This window comes from Podarcis liolepis (assembly GCF_965112155.1).
Source record: "Podarcis liolepis genome assembly, chromosome: 10".
In the NCBI taxonomy this organism is placed as follows: Eukaryota; Metazoa; Chordata; class Lepidosauria; order Squamata; family Lacertidae; genus Podarcis; species Podarcis liolepis.
Genome location: NC_139562.1, coordinates 5,671,001 through 5,694,484, shown reverse-complemented (window position 1 = coordinate 5,694,484; position 23,484 = coordinate 5,671,001). Strand labels below are relative to the sequence as shown.

Genomic DNA, 23,484 nt, shown 5'->3' with positions numbered 1-23,484 from the left:
CTGGTTCGGCAGAAGCGGCTTAGTCATGTTGGCCACATGACCTGGAAGCTGTACGCCGGCTCCCTCGGCGGATAAAGCGAAATGAGTGCCGCAACCCCAGAGTCGGCCACAACTGGACCTAACGGTCAGGGGTTCCTTTACCTTTTAAGAGAGAAACAGCAGGATTCTGGCATCATTTGCCCCAATCGTGTGAGTTTCCGTAGTCCTAGGTGTCGTTCGCTCTGGAGTGAGCAGGAAGCTGTTGTTTGTGCAGGAGCGATCCACGCAGCTTCCATGTTTCCACCTGCCTCTCTAGTCCTCCATGTGGACTAGAGGCTTGTTTTAAAAATCGTGCACACACCCGCTGAGGCTTTTAAAGAAACTGGGTTCTACACAAGACGCAAACCCGATTATTAAGTTCTGCCCTTTTGCCACCGAGTGGAGAGAGAGAAGACTCGACAAGGGGAAGTTATAGACACTTCTGTAACAATTTATTGAATGAGGCAATAGACAGAATTTGGGGGAACAACAGGTACTTCCATGCTCTGCTACAGGACTGCGGGTGGCTGGGAACGTGGATCTTTGGGTCTCGGGGAATAATGTCTCAGTCTATCGGAACGTTGCCATTGCCCAAAAAAGAGAGAGAGGAAACACTGACTGTAAAGTCACACCTGACATCTTCACGACGACGATAAAAAATAATAATATTTTTAAAAAATTTAAAAAAATTAAGTCAGAGACCTGGGCTTTTGTCTCTACAGGAAGGATTCCCTCCCCTCGATTTAAGTCCGGGGTGTTGGTGGTGGGGGACGGTGATTATACATTTGAGATTTTCTGTTTTTTAAAAAAGCCAAGTAAACACAAGAATCTGGGAAAAGCAAAACCCTGCCCTGAAAGGTTGGGACAGACAAGGAGAGGTGTGGTGAATGGGCCGTGTAAAAGGACGCAAAGAACGAAACTAATTGCTGCGTACTATCCCCAGCCGGAAAGGGTGCTTGAAATAGGAAAGTAAGAGAGTGAGTCTACCTGTGAGGCAACAGCAGCCGTTTGCTTAGCTGGGGCCAGTGAAAGCCTTGGCCCTGTCTAAGAGTTAAAAACAGCTATCAAAAAATGCCTGGGGGAGACGTGAGGGGGGGGGGCGAGAGCCCTCCCTGAGCCCCATTCTGGGGCAGGGGGCTATCACCTTTCCCTCTGCCAACTCCGCACAGGACTGCGGGTGCCCAGCCTTGCTGGCCACGTCTTTTGTAGATGTACAGACCCTGGGACCCTGCATGGTGCAACATGGCAGCCAATGTCGAGTTTGCAGCCCTGGGGCCACGGAGGGAGGCCTTCGTTGACGCAGCTAGGGCCGTGGGGTGGGTCTCCAAGGGCTCCGGACAGCCGCCACAAGAAAGGGGTCTTTGGATGGGCCGCCGCCCCAGGATGCCAGGTGCAATTTGGAGGAGAAGGGGTCGGGGGGAAGGAAATCAAAGTGAGAATTGTGGGTGGGATCTAGTGTGCAATCTGAAGCCCTTCGCCACTGAAGGCTGGGATCTCAGCCACGCGGCCGACGAGAGCGTGCTTAAATGCCACCCGTGTCCCTTCGCAACACCCAGCGGGGCCTTTCTACTAGTGGCTCCCTTGTGCCTTTCCGAACTTGTCATTCCAAGGGAGGAGAGTCTAAAACAAAAACGCACGCAGAAATTCACCAGTGGGGAAATGAGGCTTTGGAGGGAAGGCTTTGAGCATGGACTTAAAAAGGGAGGACAGAATCTCCTTCAACAGGACACCAAATAACTTTGGAAGGAAGGAACGGAGGAGGAACAGTCCCTCCATCCTGACAGGATCCAGAGTCAACAGATTGCAGCCCTCGCTGTCTCCCGCAGGACTTTTCTTACCCTTTCAATGCCTTTGCGAGAAAAAAAGAGGAAGCCTCTTTCCCCAAATTGTCTTCTCAAGCCTTGCTTTCTCTATCTCTCTCTTTTAAAATATATGTCCATGTTAAAATGATACCTAATTCTCGACGCGAGGAAGGTGGAGGAGCCTGGCTTTGTGGGGATCTGCCGGGCCAGGAAAGCCTGCAGGGAGCCCCACCGCGGGCCCCGCCTCCCCCCCCCAGCAAGCCCTGAAAAGAGAGGGCTAGAAACCTTTTCCGCCACATCTCACCCTGGCTTTGAGAAAGGAGGGTCCATGCAATGGGAGACGAAGGCTTGGCCTAGCCTGCCCCAAACAGGCTTCCTTGCTTTCGCGAGGCCCGAGAGGAGCTGTAAAAATCGCGGCTCCGAAATACACCCTGTGTGTTTGTGTGTTGTTGTTGTTTTTTCCTGTTTGTTAAACGAAACCTTTTTTTTTTTTGCTTCCAAAGCTGCGAGACTCACAAATGCCACCTGATTGCACCTCCGCAGAGGCGTAGAAAAAAAACTATTCGCACAAGGGAGGAGGAAGCTGCTGCAGCGCCACGATCCTGCCGCTCTCGCCCGTCACTGCTCCAGAGTCACCACCTCCACGGCCTGGCCGTCCATGGTGACGGTGCTGTCTGTTATCCTCGCGGCCACGGGAGCCATGGCGACCTGGACCGGGCCGTTGCCCTGAGCAAGGCTGGTGACCACCGTCTGGTACATGCTAACGGGGATCTGGACGAGCCCTGCGGAGAAAGAGAGAGGGGAGAGGGTCAGGCGAGGCTGGGCAAGGCGCTGAGTCAGTTCCCGCGATCACGGAATCACGAGAGTTGGACGGGACCCCGGCGATTCTGGCAAGGCAAGAATCCCAACCAAAGCGTCCCTCTGACAGGCGGGCGACCAACCTCTGCTTAAAAACCTCCAAGGAAGGAGACTCCATTCTTCCTGAGGTTAAGTGGGAATCTAATTCCCCGTCCTGATGACGAGAGCACAGCAGAGGTTATATTTTCTGAGAATCCTCCGGGAAAACAATCTCTCAAAGGACCTGTTGATGGCATTTTACCATTGTACCGTTGAGAGTGTATTAACTTATGGTCAGTGTGTGTGGTTTGGGAGCTGCACGGTCAGGGGAAAAACAATGCTGTCCAGGGTTGTAAAGACTGCGGAGAGAATAATTGGGTGCACTCTTCCCACCCTGGACCAAATCTACGCTTCCAGGTGCCATAAGAGAGCGGCAGAGATAGCGCAGGATAGTGCGCACCCTGGAAATGATCTCTTTCAGCTCCTGCCTTCTGGAAGAAGGTCCAGGGTTATAAAGACCAGGACTAGCTGCCTGAGAAACAGTTTCTATCCATATGCGATTTTGGTTTTAAACGCAGGGTAAGGAGTCTCTATGGGAGTATATTGTATTTAAAAATGGGGTGTCAGAGATTTTAGGAGGCTAACCAGGTTGGGATAGCTGGGATAGCAGGCTTGTTGGTTTTTGAATGTCTTATGTAGATTTTTCAATTTTGTTGTTCTGTATGGGAAAACGACAATAAAGAGTATCGTATAGTATTTTGAACCCACTGGTTCGGGTCCGACCCTCCAGAGCAGGAGAAAACAGGCTTGCTCCAAATTCCATGGGGCAGCCCTTGAGATATTTGAAGATGGCTCTCATATCTCCTCTCAGTCTCCTCTTTCCCAGGCTAAAACATCCCCAACTCCCTCAACCGTTCTTCATCAGGCTTGGTTTCCAGACCCCTTGACCATCTTTGTCACCCTCCTCTGCACACCTGCCAGCTTGTCAACATCCTTCATAAATTGTGTTTCCCAGAACTGGACACAGTATCCCAGGTGTGGTCTGACCAAGGCAGAATAGAATGGGACTATGACTTCCCTTGATCTGGACACTTAGTCTTCTGTTGATGCAGCCAAGAATAGCATTTGCCTATTTTGCTGCTGATTTTTGAAAGCACCTGAGAGCAAAAAGAGACCCATCTTCTGCCTATAAAAGAGAGCTGTTGAGCCCCTTTGCCCAAAGACTAGCCCAGGGGGGTGTTTTTTTAAGCCCAATGACCGCCTTCCCTTCTGGGTGACCTTCCAAGGACCACATGCAACAATTGTGACTTTGTGCAACAGGTTAGATACGGCACACCCACACGCCCCTCTATCCTCAACAGACAAGGAAGAGGATCTGGCACCAGATTATGGTTGCCATTGTTTTGCGTTATTACTATTATTTCATTATCGTGTTTATATCCCACCTTTTTCTCCGAAGAGCTTGAGGTGGTCTACGTGGTTCTCCCTTTCTCCTGCTCATTCAGTCCCCACAACAACCCTGTGAGGTAGTTTAGGGCGAGAAACAGTGACCAAAACCATCCAAGCCAGCTTCGTGGCCGAGTTGGGAATTCGAACCCTGGTCCTAGCCTGACACTCTTGAGCACTGCGCAGCACAGGCTCTCATTACAAACATGAAACTCCCTCTACGTGGGGCTGCCCTTGAGACTGACCCAAAAACTCCAGCGGGTGCAGAATGCCGCGGCGAGGCTCCTTACAGGGTCCTCGCTGCGAGATCACATTCACCCGGTGCTATACCAGCTGCACTGGCTCCCGGTGGAGTACAGGATCAGGTTCAAGGTGCTGGTTTTAACCTTTAAAGCCCTATATGGCCTAGGGCCCTCGTACCTACGGGACCGCCTCTCCTGGTATGTCCCACGGAGGACCTTACAGTCTTCAAACAAAAACATCTTAGAGGTCCTTGGCCACAGGGAGGTTAGGCTGGCCTTGACCAGAGCCAGGGCCTTTTTGGCCGTGGCCCCGATCTGGTGGAACGCTCTGTCCCAAGAGACTAGGGCCCTGCGGGACTTGACATCTTTCCGCAGGGCCTGCAAGACAGAGCTGTTCCACCAGGCCTTTGGCCAAGGAGCAGTCTGACCCCCTCCTTTGGTAATCCTCATAGAACTCTAGCCCAATGGTTGCCATTAATTTGATTCTGAATTGGTTTTAGAATGAATTGATTTTAGAATGTATTTTAATTAATTGATTGTGATTTTATGTAAATTGTGTTACTTTTATTGTTGTTAGCTGCTCTGAGCCCAGCTTCCGCTGGGGAGGGCGGGATATAAATAAAATATTATTATTATTATTATTATTATTATTATTATTATTATTATTATTACATCTTTAGCAAAAATTCTTGGGTTTAGGAAGCAGAATCCCTGAGCCCCAAGCTCTGAAGGAGGGGCAAAGTGAGTCTGCCGCAGACCTCGGATTTCATTCCTGAAGGTCAACGTTTAGCAGGAGGAGGAGGAGGAGGCAGAATGTGATTTGAGTGTCCTCATATCACTTTGCTGTGCAGACAGCGAAGCTTAAGCCTTAAGCGCTCTGACCTGGTATCCGAGGCAACTCCAAATTGGGCAGGCCTGAGCCCTGCCTGGTTGCTCTTTCTTGGATGATCGTGGCGCCCTTGCGCACCGCCAGGTAACACCACCTTCTCCCCAGAAAATCAGGTAAAAGAAGTAGCCTGTCCGAGACAGACTCACGGAGTGGGGGCACTGCTCTTTCAAGCCCCGCACCACGATAAATCAGCAGCAGAACTAGAAAAAACATGCTAGGAAACTTTAGGCCAGCGGTCAGCAAACTTTTTCAGCAGGGGGCTGGTCCACTGTCCCTCAGACCTTGTGGGGGGGCCAGACTACCGTATTTTTCGTTCTATAGGACGAACATTTTCCCCTCCAAAAATTAAGGGGAAATGTGTGTGCGTCCTATAGAGCGAATGCAGGCTGCGCCGCTAAGCCCAAAGCCAGAACAGGAAGACGGAGCACTGCGGAGCGCTCCGTCTCGCTACTCTAGCTTGGGGACGGCTGCGTGCAAACCTCTGTAGGGCAGCGGGGTTCCTTCACCCCGCTGTCCTGCAGAAGCTAGCAAGGCTCTTCCCAAGCCAGAACAGCGAGAGGGAGGGCTCCGTCTCGCTGCTCTAGCTTGGGGACGGCTGCGCGCAAACCTCTGCGGGGCAGCAGGGCGCTGCGCTCCAAAGGCTTCAGGGATCTTTGAGGCTGGCGGTGGGGGAAAGCAGCGCTTCCCCCCACCGCCAGCCCCACAAGCTCTGGTGAATGTACCTTGAACGCACCTTGTTTTAGAGGGGGAGAACAAGAAAAAATTTTTTCCCCTGTTCTCCCCCTCCTATGGTCCGGTGCGTCCTATGGTCCAGTGCGTCCAATGGAGTGAAAAATACGGTATATTTTGGAAAAATAACAATGAACAAATTCCTATGCCCCACAAGTAACCCAGAGATGCATTTTAAATAAAAGCACACATTCTACTCATGTAAAAACACCAGGCAGGCCCCACAACTAACCCAGAGATGCATTTTAAATAAAAGCACACATTCTACTCATGTAAAAACACCAGGCAGGCCCCACAAATAACCCAGAGATGCATTTTAAATAAAAGGACACATTCTACTCATGTAAAAACATGCTGATTCCCAGACCACAAGTTGGATTTAGAAGGTGATTGGGCTGGATCCGGCCCACGGACCTTAGTTTGCCTACCACTCCTTTAGGCCAAAACATTTTCAGAAATGAGCGCCAGGGGAAATTTGCAAGCGGGTTCCTATTTTCCCCAGGGCCAAGCTATGCAATATATCCAAGATCTCTACAGTTTGTCAAACAGCAGCGATGGGAGTGGGGTGGTTCAGTTGGGAGACTTCTGAAACTTTTTAGTTTAGAGAAATTGCGAGGAAGAGGTGACATAATAGAAGTCTGTAGAGTTAAGTCTGGCTTGGAGGAAGTGGATGGAGTAAAGTTTCTCTCCCTCTCTCTCTCATTATGTTAGAATTCATGGACACCCAATGGAGCCGAATGTGGGAAGATTCAGGAAAGGTTAACAAAAATAAAATTCTTTGCATGGTGCATAGTTAACCTATGGAACGCACTGCTACAGGAGGCAGGGATAGCTGCCAACTTGGATGGTTTAAAAAGAAGATTTGCCTAATTTGTGGAGAGGGCTGTCAAAAGACTCCTAGCCACGACGACCCTTCTCTGCCTCCACAGTCGGGGGCAGATGTGCTTCTGAGTCCCAGCTGCTGGAAACTGCCAGAGAGGAGAGTTGGTCTTGTGTTCGAATTCTGCTTGCAGGCATCTGAGAGCAGGACACTGGACTAAATGGGCCATGATCTAGCAGGAACACCTTATGCTATCACGAGATACCGTATTTTTCGCTCCATAAGACGCACCAGACCATAAGACGCACCTAGTTTTTAGAGGAGGAAAACAAGGGGGGAAAATATTCTGAATCCCAGAAGCCAGAACAGCAAGCGGGAAGTAACCCGTTTCTGGGTCATTGCAGGATGCAACCTGGGCAGAGAGAGCACGTTGGGCTGCGAGCCTGGAGCTCTCAGCTGGGATAAAAGGAAAGGAGAGAGATGGAGGAAGGAAAAGGACAGGCGAGCAAAAAGCAGAAAAACAAAGTACAGTGGTACCTCAGGTTAAGAACTTAATTTGTTCCGGAGGTCCGTTCTTAACCTGAAACTGTTCTTAAGCTGAAGCACCACTTCAGCTAATGGGGCCTTCTGCTGCCGTCCCACCACTACGCAATTTCTGTTCTCATCCTGAAGCAAAGTTCTTAACCCGAGGTGCTATTTCTGGGTTAGCGGAGTCTGTAACCTGAAGCGTATGTAACCCGAGGTACCACTGTAAAAGGACAAACCAAGAAAGGTCAATGTGCAACGAGACCATTGCTAAATATGTCATTCAGCCTGGCTTTGCCTCATGCACAGAACAGGAGCTTAAAAACCAGGAACTGTCTGTGCATGAACACAAGCATCCTTTGCGCCAAGGGGATTAAGCCGCTCCCCAGCATTGGCTGCAACGGCCTTCAGCACCGAGAAAGCGAGCGAGGGGAGAGGCGGGCAAGTTCCCTGCAGGACCCCAGATCGCAGGCGCCTGCCCTTGGGAGAGCAACAGCGGCTAAAGCCCCAGAGATATGGTAATCAGGCCTGGGACTGTCACCCCACGCATCTGCCCCTCTGATTAGCCTTAATCTAGTTGGCACATGTTAATCTAAAGCTTGGGATTTCGGACCCTTTCAATGGTATTAAAGAGAAAATCCCTTTGCTCACAACTTGGGCAAGGGCGGGGGGTGGGGGGGGTGGCGAAGAGCACGTCTGTAGGGCTGTCAGCTCTGCTCCCTGCTGTGGCACCCTGTCCCAAATGAAGGCGCACGAATTCCGGGTGCAATCCATGGGTGGAGTGGGGTGGAGACTGTGCCAGGGTGGACCTTGGGGAAACTTTCCAGAAACTTCAGTCCGTTCAGAACATGCTGCTGGTGGTAGTGACTAATCGGGGTGACTAACTGTTGCCTGGTTTTTTTTACAAAAAACCACAACACAATTCTTATTGATTTATTATTAACACATAACCAACAGTGGCAGAGCCATGCACGGAGCATAGTCGGTGCAAAAAAAGAAGAAAACAACAGAAGCACAGTTACAGGTAGCCAAGATTTTGAGGCGAGTCTATATAATAGCCCTAGGGATGCGGGTGGCGCTGTGGGTTAAACCACAGCCTAGGACTTGCCGATCAGAAGGTCGGCGGTTCGAATCCCCGTGACGGGGTGAGCTCCCGTTGCTCGGTCCCAGCTCCTGCCAACCTAGCAGTTTGAAGGCACGTCAAAGTGCAAGTAGATAAATAGGTACAGCTCCAGTGGTAAGGTAGACGGCGTTCCCGTGCGCTGCTCTGGTTCGCCAGAAGCGGCTTAGTCCTGCTGGCCACATGACCCAGAAGCTGTACGCCGGCTCCCTCGGCCAGTAAAGCGAGATGAGCGCCTCAACCCCAGAGTCGGTCACGACTGGACCTAATGGTCAGGGGTCCCTTTACCTTTACCTAATAGCCCAACCACAACAAGGAATTGCGGGAGGGGCTGCTCATAGATGACTCCCCTAATTGTGTGGTCAAAGAACAGAGACAAGCACACGTGAAAACTGTCCGATTGGGCTAAGCTCCAGGCTACATGTCTAGCCCTCACCAGCACTCAGATAAAGCAATGCTTCGTACACTGGTAAATGAGATTTTATGGTACTAGCCAAAGGCCGTGACGAAACCATACAAACACCCATACAGTGGTACCTTGGTTCTCAAACTTAATCCGTTCCGAAAGTCAGTTCCAAAACCAAAGCTTTCCAAAACCAAGGCACGCTTCCCCATAGAAAGCAATGCAAAACAGATTAATCCGTTCCAGACTTTTAAAAACAACCCCCGAAACAGCAGTTTCACATGGATTTTACTATCTAATGAGACCATTGATCCATAAAATGTAAGCAGTCACACAATCCATCCATCCATCCATCAGGAGCTGAACTGGGTTCCACACAGCCACAAAACCAAAACCAAAAAGAGCAGCAAAAACAAAAACACGAAATAAATAGCAAAAACAGACAGACCTCAGCGTAACACTCCCCTGCTTTGAGTCACTGATATTGTGCCCAATGTAGAGTTCTGGAGTACCTGAAAGCTTGCCAAACTCGCGTAAGATTTTGGCTGGTCCCAATATTTCTCCAAGTGTGGATCTGGAAGAACTTTTGATGAGGACCTGCATCAAAAGCTCTCTGAAAGTCCAAGAGTAAAATATCTACCAGATCAGCCCTAGCCACCTGCTTGTTCACACTCTGCAAATTCAAAGTGTTGGTACTGACCTTTAAATCCCTAAATGGCCTCGGTCCAGTATAGTTGAAGGAGCGTCTCCACCCCCATCGTTCTGCCCGGACACTGAGGTCCAGCTCTGAGGGCCTTCTGGTGGTTCCCTCACTGCGAGAAGTAAGGTTTCAGGGAACCAGACAGAGGGCCTTCTCGGTGGTGGCGCCCCCAGACTTTTAGAAGTTATCTGAAGGCAGCCCTGTTCAGGGAAGCTTTTAAAGTTTGATGCATTACTGTATTTAAATATTTTGTTGAAAGCCACCTAGAGTGGGCGGGGTATAAATAATAATGATTATCATCATCATCATCATCATCTAAAACGTTGGCAGGGTTTCTTTTTGCAGAAGCCATGCTGATCCTTCTGCCTCAAGACTTATCCTTCTGTGGGTTTTAACGATTCTTTCTACCAATTGAACCTAGGTCAGACGTTATGTCGACAGGTCTATGATTTCCTGTTTCCTCCTTATGTGCCTTTCAAGCAATCGGTGTTACAAGGGCTGTCTCCTAATCCTCTGCAAAGGAGTTTGATTTAAATTCCAATCAGCATTTTTTTGTTGTTAAAAGCGATTTCTCACACGTTCTTTAGAGGACTCTGGGTGAATGCCGATGGCTTGTTAAATCTGTCCGCCAGCTCTAACATTTCGCCTCCTGTCTCCTCCGTTTGGCAGAGTTGCTCAAGAGACCTGCCCGGAAACAATGGCTAGCGAAAAGGAGAAAAGAGAGAGAAACTGGCTGCAATTCATTGCTTAGGAGCTTCCCACCAGAATGCTTGTAGCAGGAGACAGGAGGCTTGCCTAGACAGAGCGTATCTGATAGACCTTTTGGCTCGATCTGCTGGGACTCTTCCTGTCTCGGGCTGGCGTGAGGAATTAGCACTCAGAAATGGGGAAATTCAACAAAGCAACAAGTTATTGTGGTTAGCGGCTGCGGAGAAAGGTGAGCCTGAGTTCCTGGGTGCAAGATGGGGAAGGGCTGTAGCTCAGGACACATGCCTTGCATGCAGAAGGTCCCCAACAGCACCTCCCCAATGGAGATGGGAGAGACTCTTGCCTGAAACCCTGGAGAGCGGCTGGCAGTCAGTGCAGACAATACTGAGAAAGATGGACCATTGGTCTGGCTTGCTATAAGGCAGATGCCTAGGTTCCTATGTCCGTCAATGATGTTTAGGCCACACGATGACCATATGCATACGTAATAGACAATCTTTATAGAATTCCATCAAACAATAACAGGTTCAAAATGAAATCTTAGACAAAGTCTCTGAAAGTCTTTGAATGAAGCGAGGTTCCAGGCTTTGTACGATGAAAGACAAGCTGTGAAGCTTTGTGTCTTCAGCAAATATAATGTCCAACACTGAACAGAGATTCCGGATATTGACTGCTGTTTCGTAGATCTTCGTCAGCGTGGTGGGAGAATATAGAATTGTTTCATAAAAAAAGGTAAAGGGACCCCTGACCATTAGGTCCAGTCGTGGCTGACTTTGGGGTTGCGGCGCTCATCTCGCTTTATTGGCCGAGGGAGCCGGCGTGCAGCTTCCGGGTCACGTGGCCAGCATGACTAAGCCGCTTCTGGCGAAACAGAGCAGCACACGAAAACGCCGTTTACCTTCCCGCTGGAGCGGTACCTATTTATCTACTTGCACTTTGAGGTGCTTTCGAACTGCTAGGTTGGCAGGAGCAGGGACCGAGCAACGGGAGCTCACCCCGTCGCGGGGATTCGAACCGCCAACCTTCTGATCGGCAAATCCTAGGCTCTGTGGTTTAACCCACAGCCCCACCCACGTCCCGGAATTGTTTCATAAACCCATCTTCTTTTGAATGAATATATGTGAATGAAAATATTAAATGCTGTGGAGCAGTGCTCATGTAATAATGACTACATTATTCTCCCACCACGCTGACGAAGATCTACGAAACAGCAGTCAATATCCAGAGTCTCTGTTCAGTATTGGACATTATATTTGCTAAATACACAAAGCTTCGCAGCTTGTCTTTCATCGTACCAAGTTTGGTACCTTGCTTCATTCAAAGACTTTAAGTCTAAGATTTCATTTTGAACTTGTTATTGTTTGAAGGAATTCTATAAAGATTGTCTATTACAAATAATTGTCTATTATTGCTTGTAAGCCACTCTGAGCCCAGCCTTGGTTGGGGAGGGCGGGGTATAAATAATAATAATAATAATAATAATAATAATAATAATAATAATAATAATAATTTATGCATATGGTCATCGTGTTGCCTAAACATTGCTGATGTTCTCTTTTGAAACACAGGGGTTGGTTTAGGTTCCTACGTCCGGCAGGAAAACCTCAGAGAGTTACAGTGACCTCCACACAACGGTGGCTGCCCCATGGCCTCTTGTTCTCATTTCAGAATTTGCAGGGCAAGGGGAGCGTGCGTTTGCGTGTGTCGGTGGGGTGGAAAGAGGCCGATTCTTCCTGCAAGCTCCCTGTGCAGCTGTTTACCGGCTACGGATTACTGCAGTCACATGATCCGCTTCCCAGCAAAGCCAAGCTGTCCCCGGGACTGAGAAGGTCACTGGGAGATGTGGGGCTGGAGAGGGAGAGGAGAAAAAGGCAGGCAGGCAGGCAAAGCACTGCCCTCCCCATTGCATCAGGATTTGCAGCCAGAAGGGCTACAGAGCTGCTGCTCAGTTCCTGGCACCGCACGCCAGAGAAACGCCAGCACATCCGTGTCCTCAGCCACCCATCCAATCAAAGGCTAAAGCAAATGCTGGCAAACTTCGCCAGCCTCCTTCTCTGCCCCTTTTGCCTCCGGAGTTGCACCCAAGAGACGTGAGGAAAGTGGCGCTGGTATTCATGGAGAAAGGAGACCACACGCGGGTGCAACACGCAGGCATTATTTCTGGTGCACGGCCTGGAAGCTTTGCATTCTGGCCCCAAACACCGGCCCCAGATGCGCGGGAGCCAATTCTTGTTGTTATTTTATTGCATTGCCTTGATGATATCCCACTTTTTCCCCAAGCAGCTCGAGGGGGTGTACATAGTTTTCTCTCTCCTCATTCAATCCCCACAACAACCCTGTGAGGTGGGTTAGGCTGAGAGGCAGTGGCTGGTCCCCAGGATCACCCAGTGATCTTCACGGCTGTGTGGGGGTTTGGACCTTGGTCTCTTACGTCCTGGCCTCTGTCCCAGCTCCTGCAGTTCAAAAGCACACCAGTGCAAGTAGTGCTGCCCTTGTTCTTGTTGTTTAGTTGTTTAGTCGTGTCCGACTCTTCGTGACCCCCTGGACCAGAGCACGCCAGGCACTCCTGTCTTCCACTGCCTCCCGCAGTTTGGTCAAACTCATGCTGGTAGCTTCGAGAACACTGTCCAACCATCTCGTCCTCCGTCGTCCCCTTCTCCTTGTGCCCTCCATCTTTCCCAACATCAGGGTCTTTCCCAGGGAGTCTTCTCTTCTCCTGAGGTGGCCAAAGTCTTGGAGCCTCGGCTTCAGGATCTGTCCTTCCAGTGAGCACTCAGGGCTGATTTCCTTCCGAATGGAGAGGTTGGATCTTCTTGCAGTCCATGGGACTCTCAAGAGTCTCCTCCAGCACCAGAATTCAAAAGCATCACTTCTCCGGCGATCAGCCTTCTTTATGGTCCAGCTCTCACTTCCATACATCACTACTAGGAAAACCATAGCTTGAACTATGCATGGCATTTATCGCTCTCCTTTATCTGTGTTGGTTTTCTCTCGAATCCTGTTCAGAATAGGGGCTTGGGCAGGGAAGGCCAAGGCAGCACTAAGCAACACCGCAATTAGATTAGAGATAGCTGCATCTTAGAACTGGCAAGTATAGAATCACAGATTTGCAGGGTTGGAAGGGACCCCAGCGGCTATCTAGTCCAACCCCTTGCAAAGTAGGAATCAAAACTAAATCACAACTCATCTATGACTGCACGTTGTATTAGGTAAAGGTAAAGGGACCCCTGTCCATTAGGTCCAGTCGTGGCCGACTCTGGGGTTGCAGCGCTCATCTCGCTTTATTGGCCGAGGGAGCCGGCGTACAGCTTCCACGGAGGTCATGTGCCCAGCATGACTAAGCCGCTTCTGGCGAACCAGAGCTGTGCACGGAAATGCCATTTACCTTCCCGCTGGAGCGGTACCTATTTATCTACTTGCACTTTGACGTGCTTTCGAACTGCTAAGTGGGCAGGAGCAGGGACCGAGCAACGGGAGCTCACCCCGCCGCGGGGATTCGAACCGCCAACCTTCTGATCGGCAAGTCCTAGGCTCTGTGGTTTAACCCACAGCACCACCCGCATCCCTCTGCTCGTTGTATTAGTAGTTACTAAAAAGACGTAACACTTTTTCATTTTCGTTTGTAATAAAGCCTGTTTTTAAGCAGGGAGATGAAAAACCAGGAATCAACATGCTCAGAGGCTCAGTGAGAGCAGGGGGACAGGCAGGAAGTGGGCTACCCTTGCAATTTCCCACTGGCCTGCAGCCTAACACAGTGCAGCACATTGGAAAACGGGTGGGGATAGTGGCAAAGACATTAAACGGCAGCAACGTTTGCAGGTTTCCCCCACAGAACAGCTAGTCTACCTGGGCAGTGAGAATTTCAACAGAAGCACGCTTACAAATTCCTCAGTCATTCTCCAGGCAAATTATTGTAGTGGGAAGGAAAATAGAGAACAATTATAAAAACAGCAATGTTAAGATTGACGAATGAAATGCTAAAATCAATCCACAATATGAGTTTTATATGAGCCTCCCAGAGTGGCTGGGGGAACCCAGTCAGATGGTGGGGTACAAATAATCAATTATTACTTTATATTTGCATCATCTGCAGTTTTGAAGAAAGAAAGGGCACATAGATTTTTATGCATAGTGGGGGCCATCTCAGAAGACATATTCCCCCTTGTGCAGGAATGGATGAATCCCGTCCAGGGCAAATTCTGCAGGGCTCTGTTTGATCCCATTTCCACAATAATGTCTGAACATTTTTTTTAAAATCCTCTGTATTTAAATGTATATTTTATCACTCTATATATATGTGTGTGTGTGTGTGTGTTATGTATGTATTATATCTCAACGTATGCAATGTACACATTTCAAAATGTACTTTACTTTAATACACGTGGGTTTTTTTAATGCCATCCAGTAAATTTTTTGAACTGAGCACCATAGCAGAAAACTCACAAGGTGCACAATTGCATTCAGATCTCTGAATTAGTCTGGAAGGTGCAAATTGGGTCATTCTAATCCTCTTCCATCCCCGCTCTCGTGTGAGAAGCAGAGTAGGAAAATGCTCTCTTCTGCCTTTTGCTAACAGGAGCAGGGGAGCATCGTTTTGGGCTACAATATTAAACCCGCGAACAGGGGGAGTTAAGTAACACTGAACTTGGTGGGACCAACTTCTGAAGCTCAGGCCTGCACAGCGCAGAAGGGTTTGAGTTGATTAACCAATCAATCAACTCAAAAGCTGCAGCTTTCGCCTACGTGCCAGTGGCCCGGCTCCTTGGACAACCGCTGCCCATGCAGGGAAGATGATCGTCTCTTCCTGATCTCCAACGCTTCCCCCTCAGCAGAAATGGCTGCAATTATCATCTCTCCTCTGCTGATGCGTTACAAATGAGTCACCTAAAATGTCCTGAGTGGTGGCAGCAGCGGCTGAAACCAAGTCACAGAATGCAGGGGGCAGTCAAGGCCGGTTCCCCGGGGCAAAAGGATCCCCTCCCAGCCTGAGTTCCTGATACAGTCACAACACAATTCAAAGTATTGGTGCTGACCTCTAAATCCCTAAACAGCCTTGTTCCAGTATACCTGAAGGAGCGTCTCCACCCCCATTGTCCAGCCTGGACACTGAGGTCCGAGGGCCTTCTGGGGGTTCCCTCGCTGCAAGAAGCCAAGTTACGGGGAACCAGGCAGAGGGCCTTCTCGGTGGTGGCGCCCGCCCTGTGGAACGCCCTCCCACCAGATGTCAAAGAGACCAACAACTACCAGACTTTTGGAAGACATCTGAAGGCAGCCCTGTTTAGGGAAGCTTTTAATGTTTAATAGGTTATTGCATTTTAGTGTTTTGTTGGAAGCTGCCCAGAGTGGCTGGGGAAACTCAGCCAGATGGGCGGGGCATAAATAATAAATTGTTGTTGTTGTTGTTGTTGTTGTTGTTGTTGTTATCACAGCAGCTTCAGGTTGTGTTTTTCGGGTTACGGACCGCTGAAACCCAGAAGTACCGGAATGGGTTACTTCCGGGTTTAGGTGGTCGCACATGTGCAGAAGCGCTAAATTGTGCTTTGCGTATGTGCAGAAGTGCCAAATCGCACCCCACCCGTGCGCAGATGCAGGTTGCGAATGCTGCAGGTCACGTTCGCAACCCGAGCGTCCACTGTATTGCCATTCTCCTACCAGCTGGGAGCGTGAGTGACCAACCTTCCCTGCCCTGCTAGGAAAGGGATACCCACCACCCCTTTTAAGATGCAGAGAATCTCCAGAAAGTGCAAGGAACATTAGGACGAGCTTGCTGGATCCGGCCCGTGTCCCATCTTGTCCAGCATCCTGTTCTCAGAGTAGTCCTGGGAAACTTGCAAGCAGGGTTCAAGCATCACTCTCTGCTCCTGCAGTTTCCAGAAACTGGGATTTAGAGTGAAGCATCGCTGCCTCCGACCGCGGAGGCACAGTCAACCTGGCCAGCAGCCATTGAGAGCCCTTTTCCTCCATGAATTTCTCTCATCCCTGGCCCCTGCAGCTGTGAGTTCCACAGTTTTAATCACGCGCTGCAAGCAGAAGGACCCAATGATCTGACATGAGGCAACTCCGTACGCTCAGCCTGAAAAGAAAGTCCCTTTTAGCTGCAGAGAGAGGACCAGCTTTTCAACTGTGCAGGGACAGCGGCCCAAAAAACCTCCAAAACGCTTTCTGAGGTCTCCCGCTTGCTGAAGCCCAAAATGGCTGCCGGCTTCTCCTCCCATCAACAGCGCAGGCTGCTATTCCTTGGCGCAGAGCAGGAGGGAACATATTGCAGCGAGCGGTGAGCACCCGAGGACGGCCATCTATTCCTTTCAATGCAACGCTAATGCCTTGTAATCAGCTTTAATTTTTAAACAGGCCCGGTCCCTCCTGTCCATTTCCCCTAATTCAGGCCACGTGGAAGGTAAAACGCTCCTGCGCTTTAAAGGGAAGAACACACACACACACAAATAAAAATAGATGCCATGGCCTGTGACAGCTGGAGGGAGGGACTGATCGGCCCCATTAATGGGAGAGGATGTCAGGGCTCCCAGCAGAGAAGGAAGGAGCTGCTGGGCGGAAGGGGGGGGGGAGAAAAGGGGGTGCCGCAAGCTTCTCTAAGAGCCGCAAGGCAAAGCGGGTAGCATGTGGCACGCCTCATTTATGTAATGCTTTAGAAGGCCAATGTATTCCTCTCTGTATGCGACCGGGAGTACAGTCATCCCTTGCGTGACAGCCGCTTCAGGTTGCGGTTTTTTGGGCTGTGGACTGCCGAAACCCGGAAGTACCGGAACGGGTTACAGTCATTCCTCAGGTTGAAGTAGCTTTGGGATAAGTATTTTTGGGTTGCGGTGACCTGGAAGTAACATAGCACGTTACTTCCGGGTTTTGCCGCTCGCTCATGCGCAGATGGTCAAAATGAGGTCATGCGCATAAGCGGCGAGTCGCAACCCGCGCAGACGAGGGTTGCGTTCGCTTCTGGATGCGAACGGGGCTCTGGAACAGACCCCGTTCGCATCCAGAGGTACCACTGTATTTCCGGATTTTGGCGGTCACGCATGCACGGAAGCGCTAAATCGCGCTTTGTGCATGTGCAGAAGCACCAAATCGCAACCTACGCATGCGCAGACATGCGAATGCTGCGGGTTGCGAACATGCATCCGCACGGATCACATTCGCAACCCGAACGTCCACTGTACACTTCCCAAATTGCAGGTGGGGAATGCAAGGCCAAGCGAGGGAGAGTCCTGCTCATGCCCGGAGATGCCACCCACCATCGGAGACAGGATGCCCCTCAATGGGGAGAGGGATGCCACGGGGTCTGTTGTGGCATCTGGCTGGTCACCGAGGGAGCAGGAAACTGGGCTGGAATGGCCTCCACCTGCAGGGCTCCAGGCCCACTGAGCCAGATCAGAAGGATGTAGTCAGCGCCACGGGGCCGAGTTCGCCACTACGCTCTCTCAGTCCCAGCTGGTAGACAGGCGGGCACACGTCAGGCCCTGCCTAGACAGCAGCCTGGCTTCAGTCCCGCTGTGTCCCGGCCGGGTGCTGCAATGCCTGAGCTGGGGCCCCGTTGCAGAAGTAAGAAGCGCAGGCACAGTCCCTACTGGCAAGCGTTAATGTCCAGGAGCAGTCTAGGAGAACCAGCAGAAGCCTTGGTCCAGTATATCTGAAGGAGCGTCTCCACCCCCATCGTTCTACCCGGACAATGAGGTCCAGCACCGAGGGCCTTCTGGCGGTTCCCTCCATGCGAGAAGCCAAGTTACAGGGAACCAGGCAGAGGGCCTTCTCGGTAGTGGCGCCCGCCCTGTGGAACACCCTCCCACCAGATGTCAAAGAGAACAACAACTACCAGGCTTTTAGAAGACATCTGAAGGCAGCCCTGTTTCGGGAAGCTTTTAATGTTTGATGTATTATAGTATTTTAATATTCTTTTGGAAGCCGCCCAGAGTGGCTGGGGAAGCCCAGCCAGATGGGCGGGGTATAAATAATAAATTATTATTATTATTATTATTATAAGCACACCAAGTGCTGGGCTTGGAATTGCAGTGGGCAGCATTGACCTCGGGGCTGGAGGCATCTCCATTCCAAACACACCACAGTTAATCTTCCCAGGGCATCCCAAAAGCCACCAGTCATATTGAGAGGGAGGAAGAGATGGTCACATGACTTCCTGGGCTCGGCGTTTGATAGATCACTGAGACGAAGTGACATTCTGGAACAGTCAGGATTGCACCTGCAGTTCCACAAATAAAGCACCCAGTTTGCAGAATTCAGCTCTCTGAGAACTGCTTTTTTCATTACTTAATGAATCAAGTCTTTAGTCCTTATTGCTGTGTCCCTGCTGCTTGCATCTCAGCAGGGCAGGAAGAGGGCTGGATGGGATTTCCGTAGCTTCGGTGAGCAGCAAAGCTCCTGACCCGCAACTAGCAAAACTAGAACCGGAGATCAGGAAATAGAAGACGAATTGTGCACGTTCCGTCAATGTACCTAATCCATGCAGGCCGCAGAAATCACCCTTTATTGGTGCAGAATTTGGATTGAATAGGCGTGCAAGAGGAGCTGGCTGGGTCAGGCCAATGGCCCACTTAAATCCAGCATCCTGTTTCCACACTGGTCAACCGGATGCCCTGCAAGAAGGATCAGAGCTGCTACTCTCCTCCTGCGGTTTCCAGCAATTCAGAAGCATGGCAGCCTCCCAGTTTGCAGGCAGACCACAGCCACCAGGGGCCAGTAGCCACGGAGAGCCCCCTCCGCTATGAATTTGCCACCGAACTTGAACACTCGGTTCTGCTCATGGGAGCCCCTGCCCCTCTGCAAACAGGTCACTCAGGTTTACCCCGAAACATGACTTCAGTGTCAGAGCTAATAATAATATAATAATAATTTATTATTTATACCCCACCCATCTGGCTGAGTTTCCCCAGCCACTCTGGGCGGCTCCCAATCAAGTGTTAAAAACAGTACAGCGTTAAATATTAAAAACTTCCCTAAGCAGGGCTGCCTTCAGATGTCTTTTAAAGATAGGATAGCTGCTTATTTCCTTCACATCTGATGGGAGGGCGTTCCTCAGGGCGGGCGCCACTACCGAGAAGGCCCTCTGTCTGGTTCCCTGTAACTTCTCACAGGGAGGGAACTGCCAGAAGGCCCTCGGTGCTGGACCTCAGTGTCCGGGCAGAACGATGGGGGTGGAGACGCTCCTTCAGGTATACTGGACCGAGGCCGTTTAGGGCTTTAAAGGTCAGCACCAACACTTTGAATTGTGCTTGGAAACGTACTAGCTAAGGCTAGGGACACGTGAGGTGGTGAAGCGAGTGCACTCCTCTTCTCCGCTGAATAACCGCAGCCGATCTCCATCGACTGGGGTTAACGGGAGAAGGGCTAGGAGGACAAAGTCCTCTTATCAGTTAAATTTGGTGTCCAAAAGATTCCAGCGTGGAGAGATCGCTGTACCATGAACCCTGGCAGCAGAGATACAGCTTTCTGACCCTTGAAGAACATCCCTTCTGCCACCCACTGCGTTTATGGTCAGGGAGGGGTTCTCGGCCGGCCTCCACTAACCAGCGGCAATACGGGTAACAGATACGGCTATTTCCTTGCAGGAAAGGACGTCAGGATTACTGGACTTTGGCAAAGCTCTTGCTAAGAAGCGAAGGACGGGCCGGAGGAGGCATACGTAATAGGATGAAGAACGAGCCCATTCGTCCGCATCGAATCTAGGGCAGAATGAATTGGCTGGTTAATTCCACCGCTCGCTAAGGCTCTTCGCCGTCCTTCCCCTCCCTCAGCTATTCGTGACCAATCAGATAGCTGCCCCCTTAATCTTCTACGCCGACCGAGTTCCACGCTAACGAAGCCTCTCTGATTGGCTACGCCGGGGAGCTGACGCCCGTGTAACCGGGCAGATCCTTTCCTGGGTGTCGGGTGGGAGAGGACTGGCCTGCCCAGAAGTCAAAATGCAAAAAGCATCCAAGCACGAGCCGGGGATGCTGAGCATTTGTGCTCCGTGCGATTGCAAAGAGTCTGCTACTGCTGCCCGCCCACCGGCGAAGGAAAAGCGATCGGCCAGTTATGTAAGAACACTACATGGCACAGTGTTCCCCAACGCTCCCCAGCTCCCAACCTAGCTTAGCCAGAGGCACCGAACTCTTAATGCCACCCAAAATTAGAGCAATGGTAAAAAGGTAAAGGGACCCCTGACCATTAGGTCCAGTCGTGGCCGACTCTGGGGTTGCGGCGCTCATCTCGCTTTATTGGCCGAGGGAGCCGGCGTACAGCTTCCGGGTCATGTGGCCAGCATGACTAAGCCGCTTCTGGCAAACCAGAGCAGCGCACGGAAACGCCGTTTACCTTCCCGCCGGAGCGGTACCTATTTATCTACTTGCACTTTGACGTGCTTTCGAACTGCTAGGTTGGCAGGAGCAGGGACCGAGCAACGGGAGCTCACCCCATCACGGGGATTCGAACTGCCGACCTTCTGATCGGCAAGTCCTAGGCTCTGTGGTTTAACCCACAGCGCCACCTGCGTCCCATAAGAGCAGTGGTAGGAGAGAAGAAATGGCATGGGGATGGAAGTGGCGCAGGGCAGAAAGCCAGGAATGCAACCCCCTTTATCATGAATGTCAAGAGCTGGGTATGTGAAGGATTTGGAAGAAAAAGAAAGACTTGGGTCACCTGGCTTGTTCAAACGTTGGTCAAATAATGGTCAAATGTTTTTCAAGCATTCACTTTATTACAACAACAGCAACACAAAAAGAGAGGGTACTTTCATCATCTACAGATTTTGATGGCAACACTAATTACAAGAACCCCAAAGCCGTTAACAGCTACTGTGAAACAATGCAATTGATGTTTTGAAAGCTGAAAGATATTTCCAGGCCGATGTAAGGCAGACCCACGTGGGAAAGGGGGGAGCAGCCTGCGTTCCCTGCAGCAAGCAAAATGGGAGTCAGAGGGTGGTGGCCGTTTGCATCTGAAGATGCCTAGCACCCTGTCCAGAGCCACTGGTCGTGACCAGAAAGAGAAGCTTTCCTATGAATCTGCTCCTGACTGCTGCAAGGATGTGGGGCGGAGGCCCTATACCTGCCATTGCAAAGATATGGGCATCATCACAAAACTTTGGGGGGGGGGAGCCCTTGAGCTGCCACCAATAAGTTGGCATTCTCAGAATATTTGACAGCATTTGACCAAGCTCAAATCACAGGCCTTCTTCAAGCTGGCAATATCTGACCAGCCCGCCAACCCTCTTGGAAAAGAAACCATCTCATTTCTGAACGGGTGAGCAAGGCAGAAGGGCTCGGAGGGGGATTGGGACCGGCAGCTCTGCCCAACCCGCCTCAATCCTTAGCTTAAAAGGGATGCCAAGGTCCTTTCCATGCCGTTTCCTGCGGGCCAGATGATGTAGGAGTGTGCCATGGGGACGCCCCAAGTGAGGCTCACAGGGTCAGCAGGGGCTTCGCTCCCCACTTCCTCTGGGGCAACAGGAGCTGCAAGATGTAAGGCAGTGGGGATTTAGGCACTACAATAACTTAATAATGCCTGCGTTGCAGGGGGGTTGGACTAGATGTCCCTCGGGGTCCCTTCCAACTCTACAGTGATTCTGAGCGCAGACCAAGGTCAGAGCAGCTTCTGGCATAAGTGGGTCCGAGAGAACAAGCAACCACCAGCCCTCTAGCCGTAAGGAGAGCCCGTTGGATGAGGCCAATGGCCCACGCACTGTGCATCCTGTTTTTGCAATAGCCAAACAGATGCCTGCAAGCAGAATTTAAGCATAAGAGGAACTCTTCCCTCTGGTGCTTTTCAGCAGCTGGAATTCAGAACCATTGCTGCCGCGGCTTGGAGCCGACGACAGCCCACTGCCCTGAATCGCAATTTGCTGCAGGGTGAAATTCGAAGTGCTGGTTATTAGCAGCCCCAGCTCCTGCGGATAAGGCTCTCAATGGCTGCAAAATCCTAAGAAGCGCCTCTTTGCATAGGAACCCATTAGATGGGCTTGGAACGCCTGCACCCCCGGGCAGAAAGCAGAACAGTCTTGCTAGAACGCTCTGTGGTTCTGCAGGCCTGCCAGAGTCCCACTTTGCAAAGACCCAGTTGCCAAGAAAGTCTTCTTTGGGGCAGGGCTGGAGCAGCCAAACAGCCTCAGAACTGTTTGCCCTGCTGAAGGAAGGAGGAAGGTTTTGGAACGCTTTGCTGAAGGCGTTGCAAGTGACTTGTTTACCAGCTGCAAGGTGCCTGGGCTCTCGGGAGCAGAAAAGCAGCAATTAAGCAAGCAGAGAGACCGCGTACATTTCTAGGCTTGGTTACCGGCTCTGAGGCCGGAGCGGGAAACCCAACGGAGTAAACAGCATGAAGGATGCTCAGGTCTACACCACACAGGGAACCGTACGAAACCGCTTTACACTGAGGCAGACCGTTGGCCCAGGCATGCTCTCTCTTCCTAGGCCACATCTTGCTAGCCCTACTATGCACACTTCCTAGAGGGTTTTTGCCTGGCTGGGCTGTGCCCCTGAGGTCTGATAATACCTCATAATAATAATAATAATAATAATAATAATAATAATAATAATACAGTCATACCTTGGGTTGAATGCGCTTCGGGATGAGCGCGTTCGAGTTGCGCTCCGCGGCAACCCGGAAGTAACGGAGTACGTTACTTCCGGGTTTCGCCGCTTGCGCATGCGCGGACGCTCAAAATGACGTCACACGCATGTGCAGAAGCGGTGAAAAGCAACGCGTGCGTGCGCAGACGTGCCATCGCTAGTTACGTTTGCTTCTAGATGCGAACGCGGCTCCGGAACGGATCCTGTTCGCATCTAGAGGTACCATTGTAATAATAATAATAATAATAATAATAATAATAATAATAATAATAATACACTGCCCATCTGACTGGTTGCCCCAGCCACTCTGGGCAGCTACCATCACATATAAAAACATAATAAAACATCAAACTTTATAAACTTCCCTATACGAAGCTGCCTTCAGATGTCTTCTAAAAGTCACATAGTTGTTTGTTTCCTTGACATCTGGTGGGAGGGTATTCCGCAGGGCGGATGCCCCCACCGAGAAGGACCTGTGCCTGGTTCCCTGTAACTTCACTTCTCGCAGGGAGGGAACCCCTAGGACGCCCTCAGAGCTGGACCTCAGTGCAGAGACCTTGTGCAGAGACCTTTCCTGTCACCTGTTAACCTGACCTTTTCCCCAGTGAAGCTGTGGAACTGAATCTGGGACCTCTGCATGCAAAGACCTGAGTTGCGTGGCTCCACCGATGTC

General features: G+C 50.7%; 1 protein-coding gene across 12 annotated transcripts in view; it reads right to left on the bottom strand.

Moving 5' to 3' along the window:
• Nucleotides 1–448: 448 nt before the first annotated feature.
• NRF1 (nuclear respiratory factor 1) overlaps nucleotides 449–23,484 on the bottom strand; it is a 74,390-nt gene continuing 51,354 nt past the window's right edge. For 6 of the 12 annotated variants that reach the window (XM_083461376.1, XM_083461377.1, XM_083461372.1 and 3 more), the window contains one exon: nucleotides 449–2,602. In XM_083461376.1, coding sequence (XP_083317502.1) covers nucleotides 2,439–2,602 — 164 coding nt within the window. In that variant the 3' untranslated portion in view covers nucleotides 449–2,438. Of the gene's footprint in view, nucleotides 2,603–20,924; nucleotides 21,699–23,484 lie in introns of those variants that run through there. The other 6 variants (XM_083461379.1, XM_083461381.1, XM_083461374.1 and 3 more) reach the window with 1 other exon arrangement.